Source organism: Entelurus aequoreus, linkage group LG03 (genome assembly GCF_033978785.1).
Source record: "Entelurus aequoreus isolate RoL-2023_Sb linkage group LG03, RoL_Eaeq_v1.1, whole genome shotgun sequence".
Taxonomy (NCBI): domain Eukaryota; kingdom Metazoa; phylum Chordata; class Actinopteri; order Syngnathiformes; family Syngnathidae; genus Entelurus; species Entelurus aequoreus.
In genome coordinates this window covers 72,602,757-72,628,142 of record NC_084733.1, presented here as the reverse complement: position 1 = coordinate 72,628,142, position 25,386 = coordinate 72,602,757, and the positions used below count along the sequence as shown (strand labels likewise).

Genomic DNA, 25,386 nt, shown 5'->3' with positions numbered 1-25,386 from the left:
GTGGGAATTTGTCAGTGGTTCTTCCGAGAATACTCAACTTGTACTTTTATGCTGAAAGAAGCGACAGTTATGTGAACACTTGCCGTGTTTAATAAGCCACGCCCCCTCGCCTACACTTGAGCAATGCTGGGGGGTTTTCTGGTGGTCACACAAGCAAACAAAGTGTAAAAAAAATTGTCGCTGGCACAGGAAGTTAAACCTCCGGTGTCAGCAGCAGTCCGTTACTCAAAAAGACTAAAATTTTAAAATAAAGTGCGTCAGTCAAGGTTTGGCTTCAGGAACATCTTCTTTGCTTGGTTTGTTTTCACAACATTTTGATTGATGTCTTGGTCATCCTCGTCGTCTAAATTGACTATTTCCCGCTTCTTGGCAAACTTCTTCTTCATGCTTCCCACTAAACTCTGGTACCTGAGGGACCGTTAAAGGCGTCAGCTTGTCTTTATACTGTCTAAAATTGAAAGGCAGCAGAGAGAAGTCTACGCACCTGAGCGCCATCTCCTCGTCCGTCACATCCGTCAGCATTTGGCCAGCGTTGGGATTTACTTCCTGTTTGGCCTGGTTTGGGTTCATGAGCGTCATCAGTTTCTGAAACCAGGAAAAATAAACCAAACATGGCATTTAGACAGGTGCATAGCAATGTTTCTGTCTTCTTCAAACCGAACTGACCTCGACTTCTGGGTTGAAGCCTTTAAAGGACATGCGGCCAAACCGAAGCTCTTCAAACGGAACAAAACTCTTCTCTTCCACTATGAAGTTCCTAAAAGACAAAATAAAATGCAGTTCTCAGCCAATCACCAACATTAATAATAATACAAATAAAATAAAGTATTACTCTTTGCTTTGTTGCTCGGGCAGGTCCAGATACCAATGTTCATCACTTATGATTCTTTTTTCATCGTCTTGCAGCTGCTTTTTCGTCTCTGCATCCAAACCTCTCTGCATGAACTGTAAATATGTTTTACAGGTTATCCATTTATTTATTTACGTGTCCGTTAACACTGGACTTTAATTGAAACGTCTATTTGACTCGTTGAGTTCGACCTATGAGCTAGCACCTAACTTGCCAGCTAGCAGTTACTTACTTTCATCCGTAGCACATTTTTGGAGAGTTTCACCGAGTCCGTCGCCATTTTAAACACGCCGATTACTAAGAGAAGAAAACAATTCCGACTCAGGATTAAAACAGAACGTTTGTCTTTACTTCACATGTCTTGAAACGTCACGTGGCCGCCGCAGCTGCGCAGAAGGAGCAATAACTCTTCTTCTGTTTGTATCTGGCAATCTCGGCCTAGACGCATCTGTGGAGCATTACTGTTCCCGTGTGGCTGTTTGGCATATTGCAACTTGTCTATATTTCTCAGCAAGTTTCTTGTGAAGTGAAACCTAAATTTTCCTATCGCAGGCGTCTGCAACCTGCGGCTCTTTAGCTCTGCCCTACTGGCTCCCTGGAGCTTTTTCTAAAATGTATGAAAATAGAAAAAGATGGGGTGGAAAAATATAGTTTTGTTTTAATAGGGTTTCTGTAGGAGGACAACATGACAAAACCCTCCCTAATTGTTAGAAATCCCACTGTTTATATTAAAGGCCTACTGAAATGATTTTTTTTATTTAAACGGGGATAGCAGATCCATTCTATGTGTCATACTTGATAATTTCGTGATATTGCCATATTTTTGCTGAAAGGATTTAGTAGAGAACATCGACGATAAAGTTCGCAACTTTTGGTCGCTGATTAAAAAAGCCTTGCCTGTACCGGAAGTAGCGTGACGTCACAGGTTGAAGGGCTTCTCACATTTCCCCATTGTTTACACCAGCAGCGAGAGCGATTCGGACCGAGAAAGCGACGATTACCCCATTAATTTGAGCGAGGATGAAAGATTCGTGGATGAGGTACGTGAGAGTGAAGGACTAGAGTGCAGTGCAGGACGTATCTTTTTTCGCTCTGACCGTAACTTAGGTACAGGAGCTCATTGGATTCCACACTTTCTCCTTTTTCTATTGTGGATCATGGATTTGTATTTTAAACCACCTCGGATACTATATCTTCTTGAAAATGAGAGTCGAGAACACGAAATGGACATTCACAGTGACTTTTATCTCCACGACAATACATCAGCGAAGCACTTTAGCTACGGAGCTAACGTGATAGCATCGGGCTTAACTGCAAATAGAAACAAAAGAAATAAACCCCTGACTGGAAGGATAGACAGAAAATCAACAATACTATTAAACCATGGACCTGTAACTACACGGTTAATGCTTTCCAGCCTGGCGAAGCTTAACAATGCTGTTGCTAACAACGCCATTGAAGCTAACTTAGCTACGGGACCTCACAGAGCTATGCTAAAAACATTAGCGCTCCACCTACGCCAGCCAGCCCTCATCTGCTCATCAACTCCCGTGCTCACCTGCGTTCCAGCAATCGACGGAGCTACGAAGGACTTCACCCGATCTTCGATGCGGTCGGCGGCTAGTGACGGCTAGCGCGTCTGCTATCCAAGTCAAAGTCCCCCTGGTTGTGTTGCTGCAGCCAGCCGCTAATACACCGATCCCACCTACAGCTTTCTTCTTTGCAGTCTTCATTGTTCATCAAACAAATTGCAAAAGATTCACCAACACAGATGTCCAGAATACTGTGGAATTTTGCGATGAAAACAGAGCTTTTTGTATTGGATACAATGGTGTCCGAATACTTCCGTTTCAACGATTGACGTCACGCGCATACGTCATCATACATAGACGTTTTCAACCGGAATTTCGCGGGAAATTTTAAATTGCACTTTATAAGTTCACCCAGCCGTATTGGCATGTGTTGCAATGTTAAGATTTCATCATTGATATATAAACTATCAGACTGCGTGGTCAGTTGTAGTGGGTTTCAGTAGGCCTTTAAACATGATTCTCTGATGAGAGTATTTGGCGAGTGCCGTTTTGTCCTCATTTTGGCCGTCCTTGAACTCACCGTAGTTTGTTTACATGTATAACTTTCTTCAACATGCCAGAGAAATGCATATTTTATGCCACTCCTTCCTTGTCTCATTTTGTCCACCAAACGTTTTATACTGTGCGTGAATGCACAATGGTGAGCTTTGTTGATGTTATTGACTTGTGTGGAGTGTTTATCAAGCATATTTGGTCACTGCATGACGGCAAGCTAATCGATGCTAACATGCTATTTAGGCTGGCTTTATGTACATATTGCATCATCATGCCTCAAGTGTAGGTATATTTGAGCTCATTTAATTTCCTACGTCCTCTGTGTATTTAATTTGTATCTGCATTTCTCATGACGTATTATCTGTATGTAATATTGGCTGCATTTCTGATAGTTGTTTCTGTGCCATGTTGTTCCAGACCACAGCAAACGTTACCCAGCTTGCATAGATTCTAATAAATTCATTAGAAGAAGACAGCCCGTCATTTCCTTTAACTTGGACACACACATCTATACCTTTGGCCATTCCAAGACAGTCATTTAGAGGAGTTATCTCGCCCTCTGAGAAGGTTTACAAATTTTTTCCAATGTTGTAAAAATAAAAGTAGGCTAATATAGCTAATTTAGACACGTAAATCATGTGTTGTCTTCATTATAACAGTTGTATAAGACTTTTAAAGTCATTTTGATAGTAGGCTAATGCAACTAAAACAGACACGTACATCATGTGTTGACTTCATTATATCACATATAGAAGGCTTTTCATTTTTTGCGGCTCCAAACTGATTTTTATTTTTTTTTTGGACCAAAATGGCTCTTTCAACATTTTGGGTTGCAGACCCCTGTCCTATCGGAACAATGATTTAAAATTATTAATTACATCTTGGAAAAAGTCACAAAATAGAAACGCTCCTAAATTATTGTCTTTATTGGATACATTGAATTAGTTTTATTAATATAATTTGTATTCTCTTATTTGTTTTCTTTGTATTAGGATTTAAATTTATTTATTTTATACTACTATGTAAATTTCTAAACCTGTTCAATAACTTATTGAAAATATACCTATTGAATTGTATTGTATTGGAAGTGCCTTAACGTGTTTGTAAATTATATATATACTGTTTGTATGTGCATTTGTTAAAAAAATGAACTTGCATGTAGTAAACAACGGTGGAGTTGTTTTGTACGAAGATGCAGGTATTTGTTATATACACAACACGGAACAATGAATGCCACACAATACGGAGTTGAAACATAAAAAAAGTAGATTGGATGATAATTATAAAATGTCATCATTCACATAATACACAATAAAATCAATGCATGTGTCCCATTTGTAGGGAGACACTGCAGACAATTGAAAACAGTGAGGTGGTTTATGGTCACAGTACACATCACAGATGCATTAAATTGGAGAAAATATATTTATATGATAAAATATGATTAACTCATTGTTATTGCTTATGGGCAAATGTAATGTTTGAACGTTTACTAACTTTCGAAATACGCTCTCTACTGGCCATATGAGAACATGACAGGCAAGTAGAAAATGAATCTTAGTTTTTTTTTACTCATGTCACTAATGGCCAATGGGCCACTCTCTAAAGAACACCAATGAATAGTGGAGCTCCTTTCGATACACAGCAACACAGGAAAGTTCTTTTTTGACGACTCCTTCTTGCTGTACACACCATCCACGCCGTGAGAACTTAGAAAATACAGTACAATTAATGCAGTTCATCAGACTTAAATTTCGCATCAATAAACACTCGGAAATAAATTAAATTACAAAAATACGATACCTCGTTGGCTGCAAGTAATGAAAATAGATTCGAACAAAGACTTGTTTGAAGTTTTGCACAAATTAAAGAATACGCGGCACCGCTGCTGCCCACTGCTCCCCTCACCTCCCAAGGGGCGAACAAGGGGATGTGTCAAATGCAGAGGACAAATTTCACCACACTTAGTGTTTGTGTGACAATCATTGGTACTTTAACTTAAAATATTTCGATGAGCTGAAGATAACGTGCTCACGAAGCTCCCCCCCTTTTGCATGTTTCACAACACTCATTCCGCCTTGCAACACAATTAACACAATACACAGAAAACGGATGGATGGTAGAGATGACCGATAATGGCTTTTTTGCCAATATCCGATATTCCAAAAATGTCCAACTCTTAATTACCGATTCCGATATCAACCGATACCAATATATACAGTCGTGGAATTAACACATTATTTTGCCTAATTTTGTTGTGATGCCCCGCTGGATGCATTAAACAATGTAAGTAGGTTTTCCAAAATGAATCAACTCAAGTTATGGAAAAAAATGCAAACATGGCACTGCCATATTTATTATTGAAGTCACAAAGTGCATTATTTTTTTTTAACATGCCTCAAAACAGCAGCTTGGAATTTGGGACATGCTCTCCCTGAGAGAGCATGAGGAGGTTGAGGTGGGCGGGTTTGGGGGGGCGGGGTTGAGGTGAGGGGGATAGGGGTTAGCGTGGGTGTATATTGTAGCGTCCCGGAAGAGTTAGTGCTGCAAGGGGTTCTGGGTATTTGTTCTGTTGTGTTTATGTTGTGTTACGGTGCGGATGTTCTCCCAAAATGTGTTTGTCATTCTTGTTTGGTGTGGGTTCACAGTGTGGCGCATATTTATAACAGTGTTAAAGTTGTTTATACTGTTACCCTCAGTGTGACCTGTATGGCTGTTGACCAAGTATGCCTTGCATTCACTTGTGTGTGTGAAAAGCCGTAGCTAGGTATTATGTGATTGGACCGGCAGGCAAAGACAGTGCGTTTAAGGTTTATTGGCGCTCTGTACATCTCCCTACGGACGATATTATGATAATATCGTCCGATAAATGCTTTAAAATGGAATTTCGGTATCGGTTCGGAAATTATCGCTATCGGTTTCAAAAAGTAAAATGTATGACTTTTTAAAACGCCGCTGTACGGAGTGGTACACGGGCGTAGGGAGATGTACAGAGCGCCAATAATGTCCGATAATAATTATCGGACATCTCTAATGGATGGACATTTTGTATTAATGTTTTAACTCTGCCACATTAACTTATTTAATCATATTTATTGATTTATGACACATATTTAAAGCATGCAAACTCTCTCAGCAACAGCTACAAATGGCGTTGTGTGTCAGTTAGGTGACGTCACGGACCACCACCTCCTTCAGGGAGCGCCAGGAGGCGGCATGGCTGCCCCGCAGCGCCATCAGCTCCTCCTGGAGGTGGGCGACGGGCCGCTGGAGGCCGTAGCTCAGATCCACCAGCATCTCCAGAAGACCACCGAGGTAGTCGTTCATTTTCCAGCGTCTGACGACAGGAAGCGCTCGGTGGGCGGTGGCCACGGCCTCCAGGGGCTCCCCCAGGTCGCGGTGACAAACGGCAATGGCGGCGAGGGCCGGGACAAGCTGGGTGGCTCTCTGCCACGGCGCCAGCTTCTCTTGGATCTGCAGAACTGCGTGCAGCTGCTCAAGCGCCGCTCTGAACTGCCCGCCTCGCAGCGAGGTCCGGGCCCGACTCAGCTCCTTGCCCGTGAGGAAGTCCGGGACAAGAGGCGAGTGTCGCACGCAACGCACGGCAAACGCCTGGTTCAGGTAGTCCTGCAGGGCCAAGCCACGCCCCCCGACTGGACCCGCCAGGAGCTTGCAGGGAAGCGCCAGATCGTCAACCTCCTCGCCGAACTCCTCCGTCAGCTTTTGATGGAAGTGGGAGAAGTCGCTGTAACGCCGCTCCACGCACACGTGACGGGTGCTGAAACTTCCACAGGCCATCACCGCCACCTGGTACACCTGTAGGGCGCGGAGACAAGATGAGTCGCGCCGAGTGTGATGTGCGGTCACGTTTTGGTGTCTTTTGCTATCCATACACTTGGGTAAAACAGAATCCATCCTGTTTGGGTCCCACATCAACCTTAAGAAAGTCAATGACTTCACCATAAAAGTGGGTGACATTGTTATCACCAGGAAAGATGAGGTCACCTACCTAGGTTCCATTCTAGAGGCTAACCTTTCCTGTGATAAAATGGCAACCAAGGTAATCAAAAAGGTTAACCAACGAACGAGATTTCTCTACAGAATCTCCTCTCTGGTCAACAAAAGCACCTTGAGGATTCTGGCGGGAACTCTCGTTCAACCCTTTTTTGATTACGCATGCACCTCGTGGTACCCCAGCACCTCCAAAACCCTCAAATCTAAACTCCAAACATCTCAGAACAAGCTAGTCAGGTTACTTCTAGACCTCCACCCCAGATCCCACCTCACTCCTAACCACTTCTCTAAAGTGGGCTGGCTCAAGGTGGAGGACAGAGTTAAACAACTTGCACTGAGCCTAGTCTATAAAATCCGCTACACCTCCCTGATACCGAAGTACATGTCAAATTACTTCCTTAACGTAAATGACCGCCATAACCACAACACCAGGGGGAGCTCCACTAACCACGTTAAACCCAGATTCCGAACTAACAAAGGTCTTAACTCATTCTCTTTCTATGCCACATCAATGTGGAATGCGCTCCCAACAGGTATAAAAGAAAGGGCATCTCTGTCCTCCTTCAAAACCGCAATAAAAGTTCACCTCCAGGCAGCTACAACCCTAAACTAACACCCTCCCCGGATTGCTAATAATCAAATGTAAACAATCAAATGCAGATACTTTTTCTTATGCCTTCTGATCTCTCTCTCTCTCTCTCTCTCTCTCTCTCTCTCTCTCTCTCTTTTTTTCTCTATATCCACTACTTGATGTCCATATCCTACCCCCCCCCCCCTCCACACCCCTGATTGTAAATAATGTAAATAATTCATTGTGATGATTATCTTGTGTGATGACTGTATTATGATGATAGTATATATCTGTATCATGAATCAATTTAAGTGGACCCCGACTTAAACAAGTTGAAAAACGTATTCGGGTGTTACCATTTAGTGGTCAATTGTACGGAATATGTACTTCACTGTGCAACCTACTAATAAAAGTCTCAATCAATCAAACCACATGTTTGCAGCAGGCGTCCTCAACAGCGCGACTGGACGGGATGTCGAACAGCACTTTGTGTGAAGGCTGCGTCCCTTTCGCCTCTCGCCACCTCTGCTGCAGCTCCTTGGTGGTCAAACTGGAACCGCTAAGCGCTACACAAACACACACACACACACACACACACAAGTGACAGGGAAGATGTCGGTAGCATGAAGAAGAATAAGAAGAAGCATCAAGTCACCTGGTGGCTCGCTCATGTTGACGACGAAAACGGAATAAATAACTTCTTCACTTTCCTTTCTTATGAGTGAGGAAGTGAAACACGGCAACATATGTGCGACTTCCGCTTCCTGCCATCATTCAAACACCTGTCTATGGAAATTTGTATTTTGTTTTCAGGGGCGCCGCTAGGGATTTTGGGCCCCATGAAAAGAATCTTTACAGCAGGGCCCCCAACACAGCGGCAACATTACAATTTCATCATCATTAGGGGCCTCTCTGGGCCCCCCTCCATCATGGGCCCCTAGAATCCGTCTCCTTTACCCCCCCCCTTTTCGGCGCCCCTGTTTGTTTTATTATGAAAATGAACTTATAAAGAGTTTCTAATGTATTTTGTTTTGCGCTTGGAGTCATACTTGCTAACCCTCCCAATTTTCCCGGGAGACTCCCGAATTTCAGTGCCCCTCCCGAAAGTATCCCAGGGCCAACATTCTCCCGAATTTCTCCCGATTTCCACTCGGACAACAATATTGGGGCTGCCTTTAGCGTCCTCTACAACCTGTCGTCTCGTCCGGTTTTCCTACATATAAACAGCGTGCCGGCCCAGTCACATAATATGTGCGGCTTCTACCCACACACACACACTTAAGTGAATGCAAAGCATACTTGATCAACAGCCATACAGATCACACTGAGGGTGGACGTATAAACAACTTTAACACTGTTACAAATATGCGCCACACTGTGAACCCACACCAAACAAGAACGACAAACACATTTCGGGAGAACATCCGCACCGTAACACAACATAAACACAACAGAACAAATACCCAGAAGCCCTTGCAGCACTAACTCTTCCGGGACGCTACAATATACACCCCCGCTACCACTAAACCACCCCCCCCCCATCTCCCGAATTCGGAGGTCTCAAGGTTGGCAAGTATGCTTGGAGTCAGCAATAAAAGCATCCAATAATTATTTTAAAAAGTTACAACGCAACACAAAGCAAATAACAATAAAATAAGAGCATAATACATTTTTGAATGTTAAAATAGGCACAATTAAAAAATGTGTGTTAATTTAGATAATTTCAATCAATGCATAGTTAATACACCAGTTAAATCAGTGGTCCCCAAACTACGGCCCGCAGGAATTTTTTTTTTTTACCCAGGACTCAGAACTTTTCCTAGAGATGTCCGATAATAGCTTTTTTGCCGATATCCGATATTCCGATATTGTCCAACTCTTAATTATCGATTCCGATATCAACCGATACAATATATACAGTCGTGGAATTAATACATTATTATGCCTAATTTTGTTGTGATGCCCCGCTGGATGCATTAAACAATGTAACAAGGTTTTCCAAAATAAATCAACTCAAATTATGGAAAAAAATGCCAACATGGCACTGCCGTATTTATTATTGAAGTCACAAAGTGCATTATTATATTGTAGCGTCCCGGAAGAGTTAGTGCTGCAAGGGGTTCTGGGTATTTGTTCTGTTGTGTTTATGTTGTGTTACGGTGCGGATGTTCTCCCGAAATGTGTTTGTCATTCTTGTTTGGTGTGGGTTCACAGTGTGGCGCATATTTGTAACAGTCTTAAAGTTGTTTATACGTCCACCCTCAATGTGACCTGTATGGCATTCACTTGTGTGTGTGAAAAGCCGTAGATATTATGTGACTGGGCCGGCAAGCATAGGCAGTGCCTTTAAGGTTTATTGGCACTCTGTACGTCTCCCTAAGTCCATGTACACAGCGGCGTTTTAGAAAGTCATACATTTTACTTTTCGAAACCGATACCGATAATTTTGAAATCGATACCGATAATTTTCGATATTACATTTTAAAGCATTTATCAGCCGATAATATCAGATATCTCTATTTTTTTATTTAATTTTTTTGCCCTGCCAATACGCGCTGACACACAGAAGCCCCTTAAGAGACACTGCTGATCCAGAGGTAGTGACTTCTCCTCCCCTGTATTATAAGTCCACTTTAGTCATCTTTTTCCAGAAAAGTCCGGTCTCATTAAAATGTTAAACTTGCTGTGGTATGAAGCCCTCTTTGTCAATCACTTCAATTTGAGAAAGTACAAAATGGCTGCCAGGCAGCATGGTGGAACAGGTGTTAGTGCGTGTGCCTCACAATATGAAGGTCCTGGGTTCGATCCTGGGCTCGGGATATTTCCGTGTGGGGTTTGCATGTTCTCCCTGTGACTGTGTGGGTTCCCTCCGGATACTCCGGCTTCCTCCCACCTCCAAAGACATGCACCTGGGGATAGGTTGATTGGCAACACTAAATTGGCCCTAGTGTGTGAATGTTGTCTGTCTATCTGTGTTGGCCCTGTGATGAGGTGGCGATATATATATATATAAATATATATATACATATACAAATATATATATTTTAAAAAATACCCGCCCCCTGGCCACATTTTTTTAACCCAATGCGGCCCCCGGGTCAAAAAGTTTAGGGCCCCTGAGTTAAATGAAGGGCATTGCGTGTATTACAATATGTCACCATTAGGGTGGAGGGAAAGAATGCGCATGCAGCAGTAGTACGAAGACAAAACGGGGACAAACTCACATGTCGGCACTCAACTTCCATCCATCCATTTTCTACCGCTTATCCCTAGAGATGTTCGGCCGATAAATACTTTAAAATGTAATATCGGAAATTATTTAAAACGCCGCTGTACGGAGTGGTACACGGACGTAGGGAGAAGTACATGTCCCAAATTCCAAGCTGCTGTTTTGAGGCATGTTAAAAAAACAAAACACTTTGTGACTTCAATAATAAATATGGCAGTGCCATGTTGGCATTTTTTTCCATAACTTGTGAAGTGAATTATATAGCGCTTTTCTCTAGTAACTCAAAGCGCTTTACATAGTGAACCCCAATATCTAAGTTACATTTAAACCAGTGTGGGTGGCACTGGGAGCAGGTGGGTAAAGTGTCTTGCCCAAGGACACAACGGCAGTGACTAGGGTGGCGGAAGCGGGGATCGAACCTGCAACCCTCAAGTTGCTGCCACGGCTGCTCTACCAACCGAGCTATACCGCCCTACTTGAGTTGATTTATTTTGGAAAACCTTGTTACATTGTTTAATGCATCCAGCGGGGCATCACAACAAAATTAGGCATAATAATGTGTTAATTCCACAACTGTATATATCGGTATCGGTTGATATCGGAATCGGTAATTAAGAGTTGGACAATATCGGAATATCAGATATCGGCAAAAAAGCCATTATTGGACATCTCTACTTATCCCTTTCGGGGTCGCGGGGGGTGCTGGAGCCTATCTCAGCTACAATCGGGCGGAAGGCGGGGTACACCCTGGACAAGTCACCACCTCATCGCAGGGCCAACACAGATAGACAGACAACATTCACACTCACATTCACACACTAGGGCCAATTTAGTGTTGCCAATCAACTTGTTAGGCAAAATTAAACCTACCGTGTTCAATTCAAAGTCAAATTGGCGTATGAGGACAACGTTCGCGGCTGTCCTTCATAATTATTGCACATGTGTCCCTTTTGCCTTTATAAGTCGTTTACATGTTTCTTATCCCCCAACATATTACTTTCTCTTCTTGTTGGCTGTTTTGACGAATATATTTTCCATCCATCTTCTACCACTTGTCCCTATTTTCATTGCTGTCTATTCGAGGCTTACCGCCATTTGTTTTGACGCATGCGTGGACCGATCGGGTAGTAACAGGCACTTCAGTTTTTATTAATAAAAAGTATACTTTTTATTTTTACATCCATCCATCCATTTTCTACCGCTTGTCCCTTTCGGGGTCGCGGGGGGTGCTGGAGCCTATATATTTTATGATATGTTTCCTACTATTTTTCAGATTGCGTTAATTTGAGTTATACTCCGGTGTGGACGCCTTAGTGTACTTCTCTACTTTCTGTTTTTGTGTGAAGCACCTTGTGTTGCCAGTTCCCTGTATATGAAAAGTGCTATATAAATGTTGACTTGATGATACGAACACTGCCCGTGTCTGTTCGTATTGTTGTGCGTAGGATTTGTGATTGACAGCTGATGAGCCTGCCTCTCAGCCAATGACTGCATTGAGAGGAAATTATTTTTTTTTAAAAATACAAATAAGGGGCAGCACGGTGGCACAGGAGTTAGTACATGTGCCTCACAATACGAAAGTCCTGAGTGGTCCTGAGTTCAATCCCAATACATGCCGACATATTCATTATAAAGTGGCCCGAATATGAGTTATAATAAATAATCATATAACCTGTCGTTATTCACTCAGTTTCCCCTCACTTATAGCGTGAGGTAGAGAGCCCCTTTAGTGCGTCGGTATCCAATCCATTCCACTTGTTCATATAGAAAATGCCCACATCACTCAAAATCCAGTCCGCATTTTTTCTGCGACCTTGCTTGCGGTCCTGCAGGTGTACGAAGCACATTAGCACACAGCACTGCAGAACAAGAACCTTGTGTCTGCAATTGTAAATAATTTAGTTTTTAAGTTTTGTGTTTTTTGTAGAATCTATATAAAGGTGCATTTTTTTACCGTCCCCGGGACGACGGGACTATGTTAATCTCAAGCCCTGGAAGTTACATTTTATTGTTTGCATTATTTGTTTCAGCATTGCACTTTGAAGATGGTCCCTCAGCTCTTTGACAGCTTTGGCTCTTTTTCAGATCAGCAGACAGACTCTTAAGTCTTTCTTATTTACAGTATATATAAAAGTTTCTCATTTCTATTCAGACTTAATTTAATTTCCTTAACGGCTTAATAATATACTGTATACATATATAAATATATTATAAACAAGCCAAATTATCCCGATCCAGATATTACTTTAATTCAAGTAAGTAATATTTCCATGGCTTGAATTTACAACCATCACATATGTGCCCAAAATGTAATCTGTGCAACTTCAGAATATTTGGGAACAAACAATTATTGTATTGTGAGCTAAAGTGGTGGCATTAGCCTCTATGTTGTGAATGAATAACATAGAGGCTAATGCCATGACTTTCATTGTGTTTCAGTGTATCTTGACGGATCATGCGAGTAATTGTTTCTTGTTGATGCTGTAAACAAAATGTCACTGTGCAAACCCATGTTTGTTGTTGCACTGAACACACATTGAAAATAAACCCACTGAAATAATAATAATAACAATGATTAATTTCTAAGTCTTTATTAGCTGTTTGTGAAGTTTTGTGCTCTTGCGCTACGTTCGTTTGCATCCTGTGCATCTCCTGGGGGCTAAGCCCCCCCTGTCCTTAAAAGCTAGTGACGCCCCTGCTCGGGATCTTTCTGTGTGGAGTTTGCATGTTCTCCCCGTGACTGCGTGGGTTCCCTCCGGGTACTCCGGTTTCCTCCCACCGCCAAAAACATGCACCTGGGGATAGGTTGATTGGCAACATTAAATTGGCCCTAGTGTGTGAATTTTAGTGTGAATGTTGTCTGTCTATCTGTGTTGGCCCTGCGATGAGGTGGCGACTTGTCCAGGGTGTACCCCGCCTTCCGCCCGAATGCAGCTGAGATAGGCTCCAGCACCCCCCGCGCCCCCAAAAGGGACAAGCGGTAGAAAATGGATGGATGGATAATACAAATAAATAAATACAATGTGAAACTAATACATGAACTATTATGCATACAATTTCAATAAAACCAGAGATTTGTTTATTCAAGTTGACTTAATAGTATACGTTACTTATACAGTACAGTGTTGTCATTGAATGCAGCTGGATGGGGAAATAATTGAGTCTCTATAGTTGCTGGTGCCCTGTTACTGTATGACACACACACACACACACACACACACACACACACACACACACACACACACACACACACACACACACACACACACACACACACACACACACACACACACACCAACACCACAAAAGTTGACACTATGTTGCGTGTCTGATTAACATACACACAGAAATATATAAAATATGGTATTTGTTTTGTTTTAGTTAAAAACTAACGATCGTTGTCATTTTCCTGTCCTCAATTGTGTGTGTTTGTGAACAGTTCCAAACAGACGAGTGCACACAGTGGACACATTGACATGGTATCCAAGGCCCGGGTGGGAGAAACTGTCACAGCGATGACAGCACATAGTGAGTCTTTGTGTGTCTTTTGTGTGTGCACCACAAAGATGTTTTCAGTGCGTGGGCTCACCATCCCACTGCCGGGCCATTCCCCGATTCAGTCCAGCTGGAAGAAGTCGACGACATGGCACGTCGGAGCCAACTCGTCCTGCTGATGTTCGCGGCCGCTGCAGTGATGATACGTGAAGGTGAGTCAGCAAGCTCTGTAACATTCCAACATCTTTTTTTTTTTACAAGCACATTTTGTCCAAATGTGTCTCTTCAGGGGACGCACTTCGCTGTTACAAGTGCGCCGACTACACGGGCCGCTGTCAGAATGTGCAGGAGTGCACGTACGAAGACGCCTGCTTGTCTTTGAGTGAGAGAGGTAAGAGGTCACGTGTCCTTTGCTTCTTCTCTGGACTAATCACTGTGTGTGTGTGTGTGTGTGTTCGTGTGTGTGTGTGTGTGTCCAGGCGGGAAGACCATCCGTCAGTGCATCAGGTACACCGACTGTGACAATTCCCGCCTCAGCCAGATGTTCCCCGCCATGTCAGCCTTCACGTACCGCTGCTGCAGCAGCAACCTGTGCAACTCCAGCAAGGCCGTCACCATGGCGACGCCCGTCACGCTCATTATCGGCTCGCTGCTCTGCATCCTTGCGTGCTGGCTGTGAAGACGCCACGTAACCCCGAATAAACAAAAGAAAGCCATTGTCGTTGTTGTTGTCCTTTTACGTTCCCGTCAGCGTGGCCTGAGCATCACATTTTATTGCGCGTCACCCCTCCGTCTGGCGTCCGATTACTTCTAGCTGCACTGTCTTTTTCTGCCCTCCTTGCTCCGCCTCCTCCTCGGCCGGGGCATACCAGGGCTGCGAGGCGGCACTGTCGCAGGCCCGTCCCCCTCTGCGGAAGCCACCCCGCCCGGCCCGGACCAGCCCCCAGCCCTGCAGCTGCACTTCAGGCGCACTCTCTTGGACCCCCCGCGTCTGGTCTAGCTCTTTGGCGCTGAGGGACGGCATCCGCACCCGGACCGTGTTGCCGAACTTGGAGTAGTCGACGCAGTAGCGGCCGTCCTCCTCGCTTACGATGGACACAAAGCGCCTCCCCCACAGGATCTCCTCGGGGATGTACGAGGTCCGAGCCTGCATGGTGATGCCTGTCGTCTCCACCACGCCTGCATGAGAACACCACGTCCACTTTTATGCTGACGACACTAACTACGCTCAGAATCATTTTGAGGAGAAACGCCACCTTCAAGGATAACGACGACTTCGAGGTCGGCTGAGGTCAGCGACTGGGCCGACAGCTCGTAGAGAGGGCTTCCTCTTTCCAACGTGTGGCTGATGATGAGCGGAGACACCAGGAAGATGCCGTTGCTCCTAAGCGGGTTCTCCACTTGGATGTCCAGCTGGCTCACCGGGATCACCTCACCCTCTGCCGTCACCGTCCGCCTGATGACCTGGAGGAACAAAACAGCGGAAACCCACGGCGTCAGGTACAAGACCTCCCGCGGTGAGCGGCGCGTAGCTGTCGCTTTCACCTGCAGCTGGACGGTGGCCGAGATGATCATGCTTTTCCTCAAGTCGCCTACTCGGAACATGAACGTGGGCCGACCGTTTCGCGGGGCGATGACAGCGTTCCTGGAGAAGATGAGCGTCTCCGCCCTGCGGTTGGCCTGCGCCGTCTTCATGAAGACGCAGCCCAGCATGACGGCGTTGATGATCAGGCCCAGGATGTTCTGGATGATTAGGACGATGATGGCAAAGGGACACTCCTCCGTCACCATTCTGCCGCCAAAACCGATGGTCACCTGGCAAAACGGTTAATTAGCTAATGGAGCAACGACGGTGGGTACGTTTTTGCCTCATCCCTCACTGACCTGATAACTCCGAAAGACAAAGAGATGATAGAATATTATCTGCTTACAGATGCTACCTGGTGGTTGTTTGACACACTTCAGCTAGTCCTGGATCGTCCCAGTCCCTAATGCTTGAGTCACACGCAGGATTCTCACAGGAATGAGGCAAAAATACAACCCTACCTACTGAATAGCAGTGCTATTCATCTACAGTGGAACCTCCATTTACAAACTTACCTGTAACTGGTTCTCGGACAGGGTTCGTAAATCGAAAAGTTTGTACAGTGAAGCAAATTTCTACAGAAGAAACAATGTAAATATGAATAATGGGTTCTATCCTCGACAATAGTCCATATTTTAGTTGCTAAACTGTACTGTATATCAAACAAACATCAAGGAGGTGATGGATCCACTTTCTCTTTATTAAAAAGCCAAAACAACGACAAGCTTAACTGTCCTGTTTGCTCTGCCAATACGCGCCAACATACAGAAGTCCCTTAGGTGCCCTCACAAACGATCCGAAATGACAAAAATCCTTGAATTTAATAGCCATATTGCTAGAATATTAAACATTTTAAAAAGTTAAATCCACTTTCAATGTCATCAGCAAATGAACAGCTAACGAGAAGAGAGAAAGCAGTAGACAGAGGGGTCGGGATAGGAGGGGCCGGGTGTGTGTGTGTGTGCTCTGAGAAGAGACACTGCTGATCCAGAGGTAGTGACTTCTCCTCCGCCGTGATATAAGTCCACTTTAGGCATCTTTTTCCAGAAAAGTCCGGTCTCATTCAAATTGAAAACTTGCTGTGGTGTGAAGCCCACTTTGTCAATCACTTCAATTTGAGCAAGCACCAAATGGCTGCCAGCGGGACTACAAAATTAATTAATGAAGCATTCGTACACAGAGGCATATTTGGGTGCCAGACGTCTCCCTTCACTATTAGTATTAGTTTGTATTAGGGCTGCAACAACTAATTGATTAAATCGATTAAAATCGATTATAAAAATAGTTGGCGATTAATTTTGTCATCGATTCGTTGGATCTATGCTATGCGCATGCGCAGAGGCTATTTTTAATTTTTTTGTAAAAAATTTTTTATAGACCGCAACATTTACAAACAGCTGAGAAACAATAATCAAAATAAGTATGGTGCCAGTATGGTGCCAGTATGCTGTTTTTTTTCCAATAAAATACTGGAAAGGATAGAAATGTAGTTTGTCTCTTTTATCCGATTATTAATCGAAGTAATAATCGACAGATTAATCGATTATTAAATTAGTTGTTAGTTGCAGCCCTAGTTTGTATATTCCAGAGAACCAGCGTCCTCTACAGTGGATATTGGATTTTGGTCTATTTATTATGTCATATCACAAGATCAAACCCCGGTGTTCTATGTTTGCTAGCAAAGTCAAATGTCAATGCAAGGATCTGTTAATGTGTTTACGATAGTCCAAGTTCCTCTTTACAACAGGAGCGCTGGCGTTTTTAAGAATTTCCTGCAAAAATTATCTTCTCCCAAGCTTTGAATTGAACTCGGGGGCAAAATAGTTGAATTGCCCCGATCTATAGTCTAGCAACAGAGCTGCGAATATGACGATCATATCTGGTGATAGAGAACATGGAGAAGGTTCCAACCTGGACCTCGATGGAGAAGAGGAACGCCGAGGTGAATGAGTTGATGGCGGTGACGCAGGGAACAGGAACCAGTTCTCCGTCGGGGTGCAAGGGATGCTGCAGGTCTCCGTGTGCAAAAGCCAGGAGCCACCACACCATGGCGAAGAGCATCCAGGAGCAGAGGAAGACCGAGGTGAAGATGAGGAAGGAGTGCTGCCACTTGAGATCCACCATGGTGGTGAAGACGTCCTGCAGGAAACGACCCTGGAACACCACAACACAGCATCCTGGTTAGGGACCGCGGTAGCGACCACACCGCCGTTCCTCTCACCTGCTCCATGATGTTCTTGTGGGCCACATTGCACGAGCCCGCCTTGGTGATAAAGCGGGCCCTCTGAGTCCTGGAACGGCTGCGGTTAGGCTGGTTCTGGTCCTCAGCCAGGCGGGTGAGCAGGAACCCGTCTGGGAGGAGACCCTTCCTGGCCAGCATGATGCTGACACAAACACAGGTACAGCATTAGTGTTAGTGCACTCCCCATCAAATAATTCATTGGGTGGTATTAATGACTGCTACATAATCAAATGTCATTCATTAATCCAGTGTTTAGAACATGATACATAATACTGAGCTGATCAAAAAAAATTCAATAAAATACAATCAACCACAACAGCAAGTGCGTGTGATCGATATGATGAGCACACTGATCGAGGCCTTTAAAACAAACAAAGAAAAATATAGTATAATTACCTGAATACGCGATACCTGAAGACTTGTCGGTCGATTATTCGATTTATCTAATTAATATCAACAATATGAAGCAGACATCTCCATCATTTTTTGTCATTGTGATGCTCGTTTGGAGGACGACTGTTAGGTCAATTATTAATGCAATTCAACTGAGACTTCTGCTGAGCTGTTTCAAAATAAAACTCCATCCACACGATTGGCTTGTAGTTTCGGTTGGGTTAAGTAATACATCTAAGAGTAGAAATAACAATAGTAAAGCGAGATATGCATTTATTTTTTAAGATAAGATGCATACATTGTGGGAAAGACTTGTTTTGGTGCGCTTTAAAGTATGAGGAGTTGGTTTACTTTGAAAGTCTCCGTAATTTGGTTCCGGTGTGTAGTTGTTCTTGATACTGAGCGTCTGCTCCAGACAAAAAACATCATCGTGCGCTTATTTTATTTTATAAAATAATAAAAATGTCATTGAATCATTAGCTTGTGTGACTGATAAACCTTCAGTCGTTTCTATAGTGTTTTTGTTGGTATTTGTTTATTACTTAATGAAGCAGTTCACCACATCAGCCTGTAGATGGCAACAAAGCTTTATTAGTGTGTATATTTTCATCTGACAAGCGAAGAAGGTTTCGGTATTTCATACATCGGTCATGGCGTTCACTTACAGAAGTATGTATTTTTTCATTTAACTGCTATTTAACATTTCATGTAGTCATATGACATTTGTCAGTGAACAAATTATAAACCACTTGCGACAAGGAATTGTTTTGGCGCCGTCGTCGTTACTTTACATATTGTTCCAAATCAATTGATATATGGCGGCCTCCTTGTTACAGTATTTTTTATAATGCATTATAACTAACTTAGCTTAAAGCAATTTTAGTAATTCCTTAAACAAAAGGTTGCCTGTTGTCAAAGCATGTGACGTCACAAATATGGTTAGTCTTTGTAGGAGCCATTAGTGATGAAGTCATAGCAACAGCCGTTGTGTTTGTGTCCACAGTGACGGACGGAGACATCCGGCAGCTCATTCACCTGAGGGCCACCAACAACGCCATTTTCACGGGTCAAAAGAACTCGGCCATGCAGGGCTGGAGGTCAGTTTGCAGCTTCTTCGGTGAAGTCCCACAGGAGCACGTTCCACTGTTGCTCCTCTTCTCTCTCCCGCAGGGCGATCCGGAGGGAGATGGGCCTCCAGGCAATGCTGTCCGCTAGCCAGCTGAAGAAGAAATGGGGCAACATGAAGGAGAAGTACCGGGTCAGCGAAACACCATCTTGTTTTTAATTCATCCCGCCAAGACAGCTGCTGTTGGCGGTCTTTTTGAGGTGGCTTCACTTCGAAATAATCTTCTCTTCGTGGAGTTTTTAAGCGCTTCCATATAGAGTCTACTATACGCTAATTTGTAACAAAAATGGCAACAGCAGAGGATGCATGTGCCTGTAAGAGCCAGTCTGCCCCACAACAAAAGTATAACGAATAAGAAGTAGCTTTTTGTCTACATCCTTTTTGACTTCAGGGCCAGACTTTTACACGACAGTTTCCGTAGGCGCAAACTGGCAGCCTCGCTTCCGTCAGTCTACCCCAGGGCAGCTGTGGCTACAAATGTAGCTTACCACCACCAGGTGTGAATGAATGATGGGTTCCCACTTCTCTGTGAGTGCTTTGAGTATCTAATAATAGAAAAGCGTGATATAAAATCTAATCCATTATTATTATTATTATTATTATTAGATAGTCATGGGGCCCACTAAAATATTAACACTGAATTAGTAATTTTACTTATTATTTTAATCATATTCAATAATGATATCTAACCTACTTATAGTTTAACAGCATAAACCTTGTCAAATGATATGAAACCACGTCTGAATCACAAAGATTATTATCGAGGCTTAGGTCAGGATGATTACGAAAATAGATATTAAAAAATATAATGCAAAAGAAGGGACTCATAAAAACTGTGCTAAAATAAATACATTCAAGCTAGATTATCAATTAATAATATGTTAATGAGGTGGGGACTTGTCCAGGGTGTACCCCGCCTACCTCCCTAATGCGGCTGAGATAGGCTCCAGCACCCCCCGCAACTCCCAAAAGGGACAAGCGGTAGAAAATGGATGGATGTTAATAAAGTTACAGTGCAAATGAAAATACAGATTCACCACTTAAGTCATCATTTTTGCACTTAAAGTTCTCTATGACTTTACCTCCAAATTTATTCTGATTGTTTGGTATTGGGCAGCACGGTGGAAGAGGGGTTAGTGCGTCTGCCTCACAATACGAAGGTCCTGAGTAGTCGTGAGTTCAATCCCGGCCTCGGGATCTTTCTGTGTGGAGTTTGTATGTCCTCCCCGTGACTGCGTGGGTTCCCTCCGGGTACCCCGGCTTCCTCCCATGACTGCGTGGGTTCCCTCCGGGTACCCCGGCTTCCTCCCACCTCCAAAGACATGCACCTGGGGATAGGTTGATTGGCAACACTAAATTGGCCCTAGTATGTGAATGTGAGTGTGAATGTTGTCTGTTTATCTGTGTTGGCCCTGCGATGAGGTGGCAACTTGTCCAGGGTGTACCCCGCCTTCCGCCCGATTGTAGCTGAGATAGGCTCCAGCACCCCCCGCGACCCCGAAGGGAATAAGCGGTAGGAAATGGATGGATGGATGGATGTTTGGTATTGTCATTACTGCCACAAGTGGTGCAAAAGTGTATTACAACAGAGTACTGCTGTGGCCCAAACAGAGGGGACTACAATACCCGCGAAGCACTTTGGGTAAGTTTCTACCATACAGTAAGAGTATTGGTTAGTTTTTGCCTCATTCCTGTGAGAATCCTGCATGTGACTGAAGCATTAAGGAGCGGAGGTTAATTTCTCCAAGACTAGCTGCAGTGTGCACACAATCACCTTGTAGCATCTGTGAGCAGATAATACTCTTTATCATCTCTTTCGGACTTATCAGGTCGGTAGTGCAGTCTTCTCGTTTGGAAGAAGTATGAAGGAAGGCAAGATAGTTTTTATAAATATCTCCGTCATGCCTCCATGGGTTAATTTAAAATTTTCAGGACTTATCCAGATCCCTAATACACAAAAACAGGTACCAATAGGTAAGAAAATTTGGTTTTGCTAAATGGGTGCCCTTTAAGTATATTCAAAAAAGTAATACAAACTAAAATGCGGAACTAGCGCGGACAAACACAGGGACCAAAGCAATGCTAACAGCTAAGCTAGCGTGACTGTGAAGTAGTGAAAACTACGTACAAAGCAATTGCATACGCGTCTATAGCACATGTAGGCTTCAGGCATACATGCTATGTGTGCACACCTTAACTGCAGGCATGTGAACTATATATTTTATGCACAAGTGCTATCTGCATACACACCAGCTGCATATGTTACCTGTGCACGCAAACTAAAGACGCTAACTGCATACCACCTGCATACATGCTACCTGTATACTCCACCGACATACCGTACACGTTAAACTTGAAAGACCTTGTCAAGTCATCTGATGATGTGTAATTTCTTGCCTAGGCCATCAAGAACTCACCGGGAGGTTTGCAGAACCGAACAAAATCTTGGCGCTGGTTCCACCTGATGGATGAGGCCCTGAGCGGCCGTCTGGCGGGTAGCGCCAAGGTGGTGGAGCCGTCGGTGTTGGATGACGACGAAGATGCCGTGCCTCACTTCTCTTTCGCCAGCATGTTGGCACGCACGCCTGAACTGAACGTGACCGAGACAGGTAGAGTCGAAGGAGTCCCGGTGCCGCGAGACGTGTTCAGCTTAGGCACTGAGGTGTGCGGAGACAACATCTTCAGTAAAACCGAGTCCCACGAAGACGCCGGCCCTGATCTTCATTCTCGGAATGGCGTGCTGTATCCCTCCTTGCTGTCAAAGGGCATTGTGGCACAGAGTGACAACATGGCGGCAATGTCCGCCCACAGCTGCCCAAACGACGAGGAGCGGCGGGCTCTGGAGAGACGCTCAAAAGACATAGAACGTGACCGCGCCAATGTAGAACGTGACCGCGCCAATGTGGAAAGGGAGCGCCTGGCGCTGGAACGGGACCGAGCGCAATTGGAAAGGGACCGCATATCCATACAACGGGACCGGGCCGCCATAGAACGAGACAAAGTGTGTCTGGATCGAGACCGGGCATTTCTGGACAGAGACGCAGCTTTTCTGGAAAGGGACAGAGCGCTTCTAGAGCGAGCCAAGGCACTGCTGAGGTGTGGGGGGGAGCCTGAGCTGGTGCAGACCAGACTCTACCAGAACTTGTTGGCTAAGGATGTGGATCCACTGCAGCTGGAGAGCACACAGCGGCTGGTGTCTTTGTTCCAGAAACTAGTGGAAAAATTTTGATTTTCCTGTGATGACATTCATTATGACTAATTAAATGTTTACTTTTTGTTGTCTTTTCTCCCTGCTTTAAAATTTGTGTCAATAAAGCATTTCAACTTTCTTGCTAAATGTATACTTTCAATTTTGATAGAAAAATTGCAGGACTTTTGAACTTAATTATCTCACCATGTTCTAAAAAGGTTTTTTTGTTAAATAGAAATGCATTCTTAAATATCCGCTGGTTACTTTGATTTCAGATTTCAAAGTCAGTTTGTATGTAGAAAAAATATAATCAAATGCATAAGCATCACCTTCTATGCCACATGTCGTAGAATTTCTGACCTCTTGACCTATATTTCTTGTTTTTAAGAATGTCCGCTCATTTTCAATTCTCTTGTATTTAGTGCCATTGAATGGACCAGTTGTGGGACAAAAGTGAATATTAAGTCGTGCCAACCTGTCTACAGAATGTGTTGACTGTCTAAAGGATTCGAGTTGTTATGGAACAGATAGGGAAAACAAGACATTGACGCATTTAGATAACAAACAATGACGCACAAGAGACATAAAAAATGGCAGAACACCAGAACTGGAGAGTGATTTTGGCTTGTGTGTGTCTTGTTTGCTCCGGAGTAACATGTGGTCTGTCTGCACGGCCAACTTAATTCAACCTGCACTTCTGATAATGGGTAAATAAATTTGTTGTACTAAACTACTTTTGTTGCCTGTTTAAGCTTCGGACAATCCACTACACAAATTGGCGTCACGAACAGGATGGTTTAGAAGCTACAGGTCGACAGCCGCTCCCGCTCTCTCAGTCAGGCAGACAGTGTGCTGCACGCGCGCATAACAAGGTAAGCGTTTTGCTTAAAGTGTAAACATTTTCTGCCTGGAGAGAGCCGGATCGATAAGACTAATTGCTGAATCTATTTTTGATAAAAGATAGGTTTAGTCAGGTTCTCCAAAAACAACCTGGAATGGGGTAAATTATGGTTGGATTGAGTTGTTTTATATGTGTCTGTGTGTTTGTTGAAAACTTGTGATTTCTTGTTTTTAACATAAGGGGATTGTTGATAGAATTTTGGTGGTTTGGAGTGTTTTTGAAGCATAAGACGATGTGAGACGAAAAATTTCTTTTAACCTCTTCATCCTCTGTCGTTGTTGGCAGAGGATGCTTTTTTCTGCAAGTACATTAGGTTAGCCGGAGTTGGATACAGCTAAATTATAGGCAAGAGTTTCTAAACTGGTGTGACATTTGGCCCATACAAATTGATGACGTCTATGAAGGTGCGACATATCTGTTTATGTGGAAACTGCAGCGGTGGGAAAAGCCTCTTATAGGTGACCGCTCATTAACTCCGGTAAAGGAGATCAACTGAGCGTATAGCTGTCACGACAAATTTGGAAATTTGCTGCAAATAGACAGGTAGTGATCGGGCTGCATATGGTAGAGCTTTGGTGAAACTTGGTGAAACTGTATGGACTGACCAGACACGAGTCTGTAGGATTGCTGGGTGATTTCCAGTGGTCCTATTGGGCGTTAGGCCAGGTTTTTCCGTGTTGGTCAGGGATAACGCAGGTGTTGCTCCAATGAAACGGGTTAATCGCCGTGATGGAACCTGGTTTTTGTGATATGAGACGGCCGATTCCACAAAAGCACGCGTGCATTAGTTGTTTATATTGGTCCGTACCAGGGGGGCGTGGGTTGTGGGAAAAATGTGTGTGTTTTTTATATTTATATATATATATACATCTGCGTATTGTAATAACATTTGTGTAGCACCTGGTTTCTTATCTGTTTTAATTCCCCTCTGAAAAAATCAACCTCTCCTCCTCACCTCCCTCCCTCATGCTTTTGTGAGAGTTCCCTCACGCTTTTTTCGCACCCACGCTGATCTGCAAGAGCTGGGAAATTGTCGGTTATGTGTGTGCATGTGAGAAAATAGACAAAGTTATGTACAGAAAACACATGAGTGAATGATCCATCCATATAATTATTTTCTTCCGCTTATCAAGAGGTTGGATCGCGGAGGCAGCAGCCTAAGCAGGGAGGCTCCCCCTCTTGGGCGCTGCGAGCGAATTCCAGTCATTTGAATTTGTTTTTAACTATACTGGTGATTGTGACTGTGCGATATTACAGTTGTTTTACACACTGAGATTTTGAGTACGGGAAAAAAGGCTTTTGCTCGCTGGTAAATTCTCTGTGTGTAAGTGACTGTGTGACGCATATAAATAAAAACAAAAAAAAGGAGTCTCAGCTGGGAGACATTTTGAGATAGGAGTGTGTCAGAAGTGGCGAGGCTGTGTGAGTGTCAGCTGTACGAGGCATTGGTTCGAAGAGGAGTGACACTGATAGCATTGAGCTAGGTTAGCATTATGTTAGCATAGCATTGAGCTAGGTTAGCATTGGGTTGGCATAGCATTGAGCTAGGTTAGCATTGGGTTGGCATAGCATTGGGCTAGGTTAGCAAAAGTTTGCTTACTGAGGCATAGTAAGGCTAAGTTAGCATCTAGCTTGGCATTACTAAGTGTGGTTGAACAGTTATTCTCGGTCTGTAGAGTGTGCTAGTAGTAGGTGCTTGCTAA

The 25,386-nt window shown here is 43.8% G+C and overlaps 5 protein-coding genes across 7 annotated transcripts; 2 read left to right on the top strand and 3 right to left on the bottom strand.

The window, feature by feature from the left end:
- Positions 1 to 67: 67 nt before the first annotated feature.
- Positions 68 to 1,280, bottom strand: mphosph6 (M-phase phosphoprotein 6). Its single transcript, XM_062042652.1, has 5 exons — positions 1,083 to 1,280; positions 833 to 945; positions 667 to 757; positions 485 to 585; positions 68 to 408 (listed from the first exon to the last, which is right to left on the bottom strand). The coding sequence occupies exons 1-5, from the start codon at positions 1,128 to 1,130 to the stop codon at positions 258 to 260; spliced, it is 504 nt and encodes a 167-aa protein (XP_061898636.1). The 5' UTR covers positions 1,131 to 1,280; the 3' UTR covers positions 68 to 257.
- A 4,789-nt stretch (positions 1,281 to 6,069) lies between these two features.
- Positions 6,070 to 8,194, bottom strand: snx20 (sorting nexin 20). Of its 2 annotated transcripts, none has more exons than XM_062040652.1 (3): positions 8,178 to 8,194; positions 7,952 to 8,088; positions 6,070 to 6,753 (listed from the first exon to the last, which is right to left on the bottom strand). In XM_062040652.1, exons 1-3 carry the CDS (start codon positions 8,191 to 8,193, stop codon positions 6,103 to 6,105), a joined length of 804 nt encoding a protein of 267 aa, XP_061896636.1. In that variant the 5' UTR covers position 8,194; the 3' UTR covers positions 6,070 to 6,102. The 2 variants fall into 2 exon arrangements, with proteins under 2 accessions (XP_061896636.1, XP_061896637.1); XM_062040653.1 differs by having other exon boundaries at positions 7,955 to 8,088.
- Positions 8,195 to 13,223: 5,029 nt separating this feature from the next.
- kcnj11l (potassium inwardly rectifying channel subfamily J member 11, like) lies at positions 13,224 to 18,613 on the bottom strand. 2 transcript variants are annotated; one of them, XM_062042648.1, is made up of 6 exons: positions 18,470 to 18,613; positions 18,053 to 18,215; positions 17,743 to 17,985; positions 15,792 to 16,061; positions 15,503 to 15,710; positions 13,224 to 15,425 (listed from the first exon to the last, which is right to left on the bottom strand). In XM_062042648.1, the coding sequence occupies exons 2-6, from the start codon at positions 18,209 to 18,211 to the stop codon at positions 15,028 to 15,030; spliced, it is 1,278 nt and encodes a 425-aa protein (XP_061898632.1). In that variant the 5' UTR covers positions 18,212 to 18,215; positions 18,470 to 18,613; the 3' UTR covers positions 13,224 to 15,027. The 2 variants fall into 2 exon arrangements, with proteins under 2 accessions (XP_061898632.1, XP_061898631.1); XM_062042647.1 differs by having other exon boundaries at positions 15,503 to 16,061.
- LOC133646832 (CD59 glycoprotein-like) lies at positions 14,252 to 14,962 on the top strand. Its single transcript, XM_062042650.1, has 3 exons — positions 14,252 to 14,458; positions 14,536 to 14,637; positions 14,726 to 14,962. Exons 1-3 carry the CDS (start codon positions 14,395 to 14,397, stop codon positions 14,923 to 14,925), a joined length of 366 nt encoding a protein of 121 aa, XP_061898634.1. The 5' UTR covers positions 14,252 to 14,394; the 3' UTR covers positions 14,926 to 14,962.
- A 407-nt stretch (positions 18,614 to 19,020) lies between the features above and the next one.
- On the top strand, positions 19,021 to 22,929 carry LOC133645778 (uncharacterized). Its single transcript, XM_062040651.1, has 4 exons — positions 19,021 to 19,135; positions 19,470 to 19,563; positions 19,637 to 19,724; positions 21,994 to 22,929. Exons 1-4 carry the CDS (start codon positions 19,117 to 19,119, stop codon positions 22,819 to 22,821), a joined length of 1,029 nt encoding a protein of 342 aa, XP_061896635.1. The 5' UTR covers positions 19,021 to 19,116; the 3' UTR covers positions 22,822 to 22,929.
- Positions 22,930 to 25,386: the final 2,457 nt, after the last annotated feature.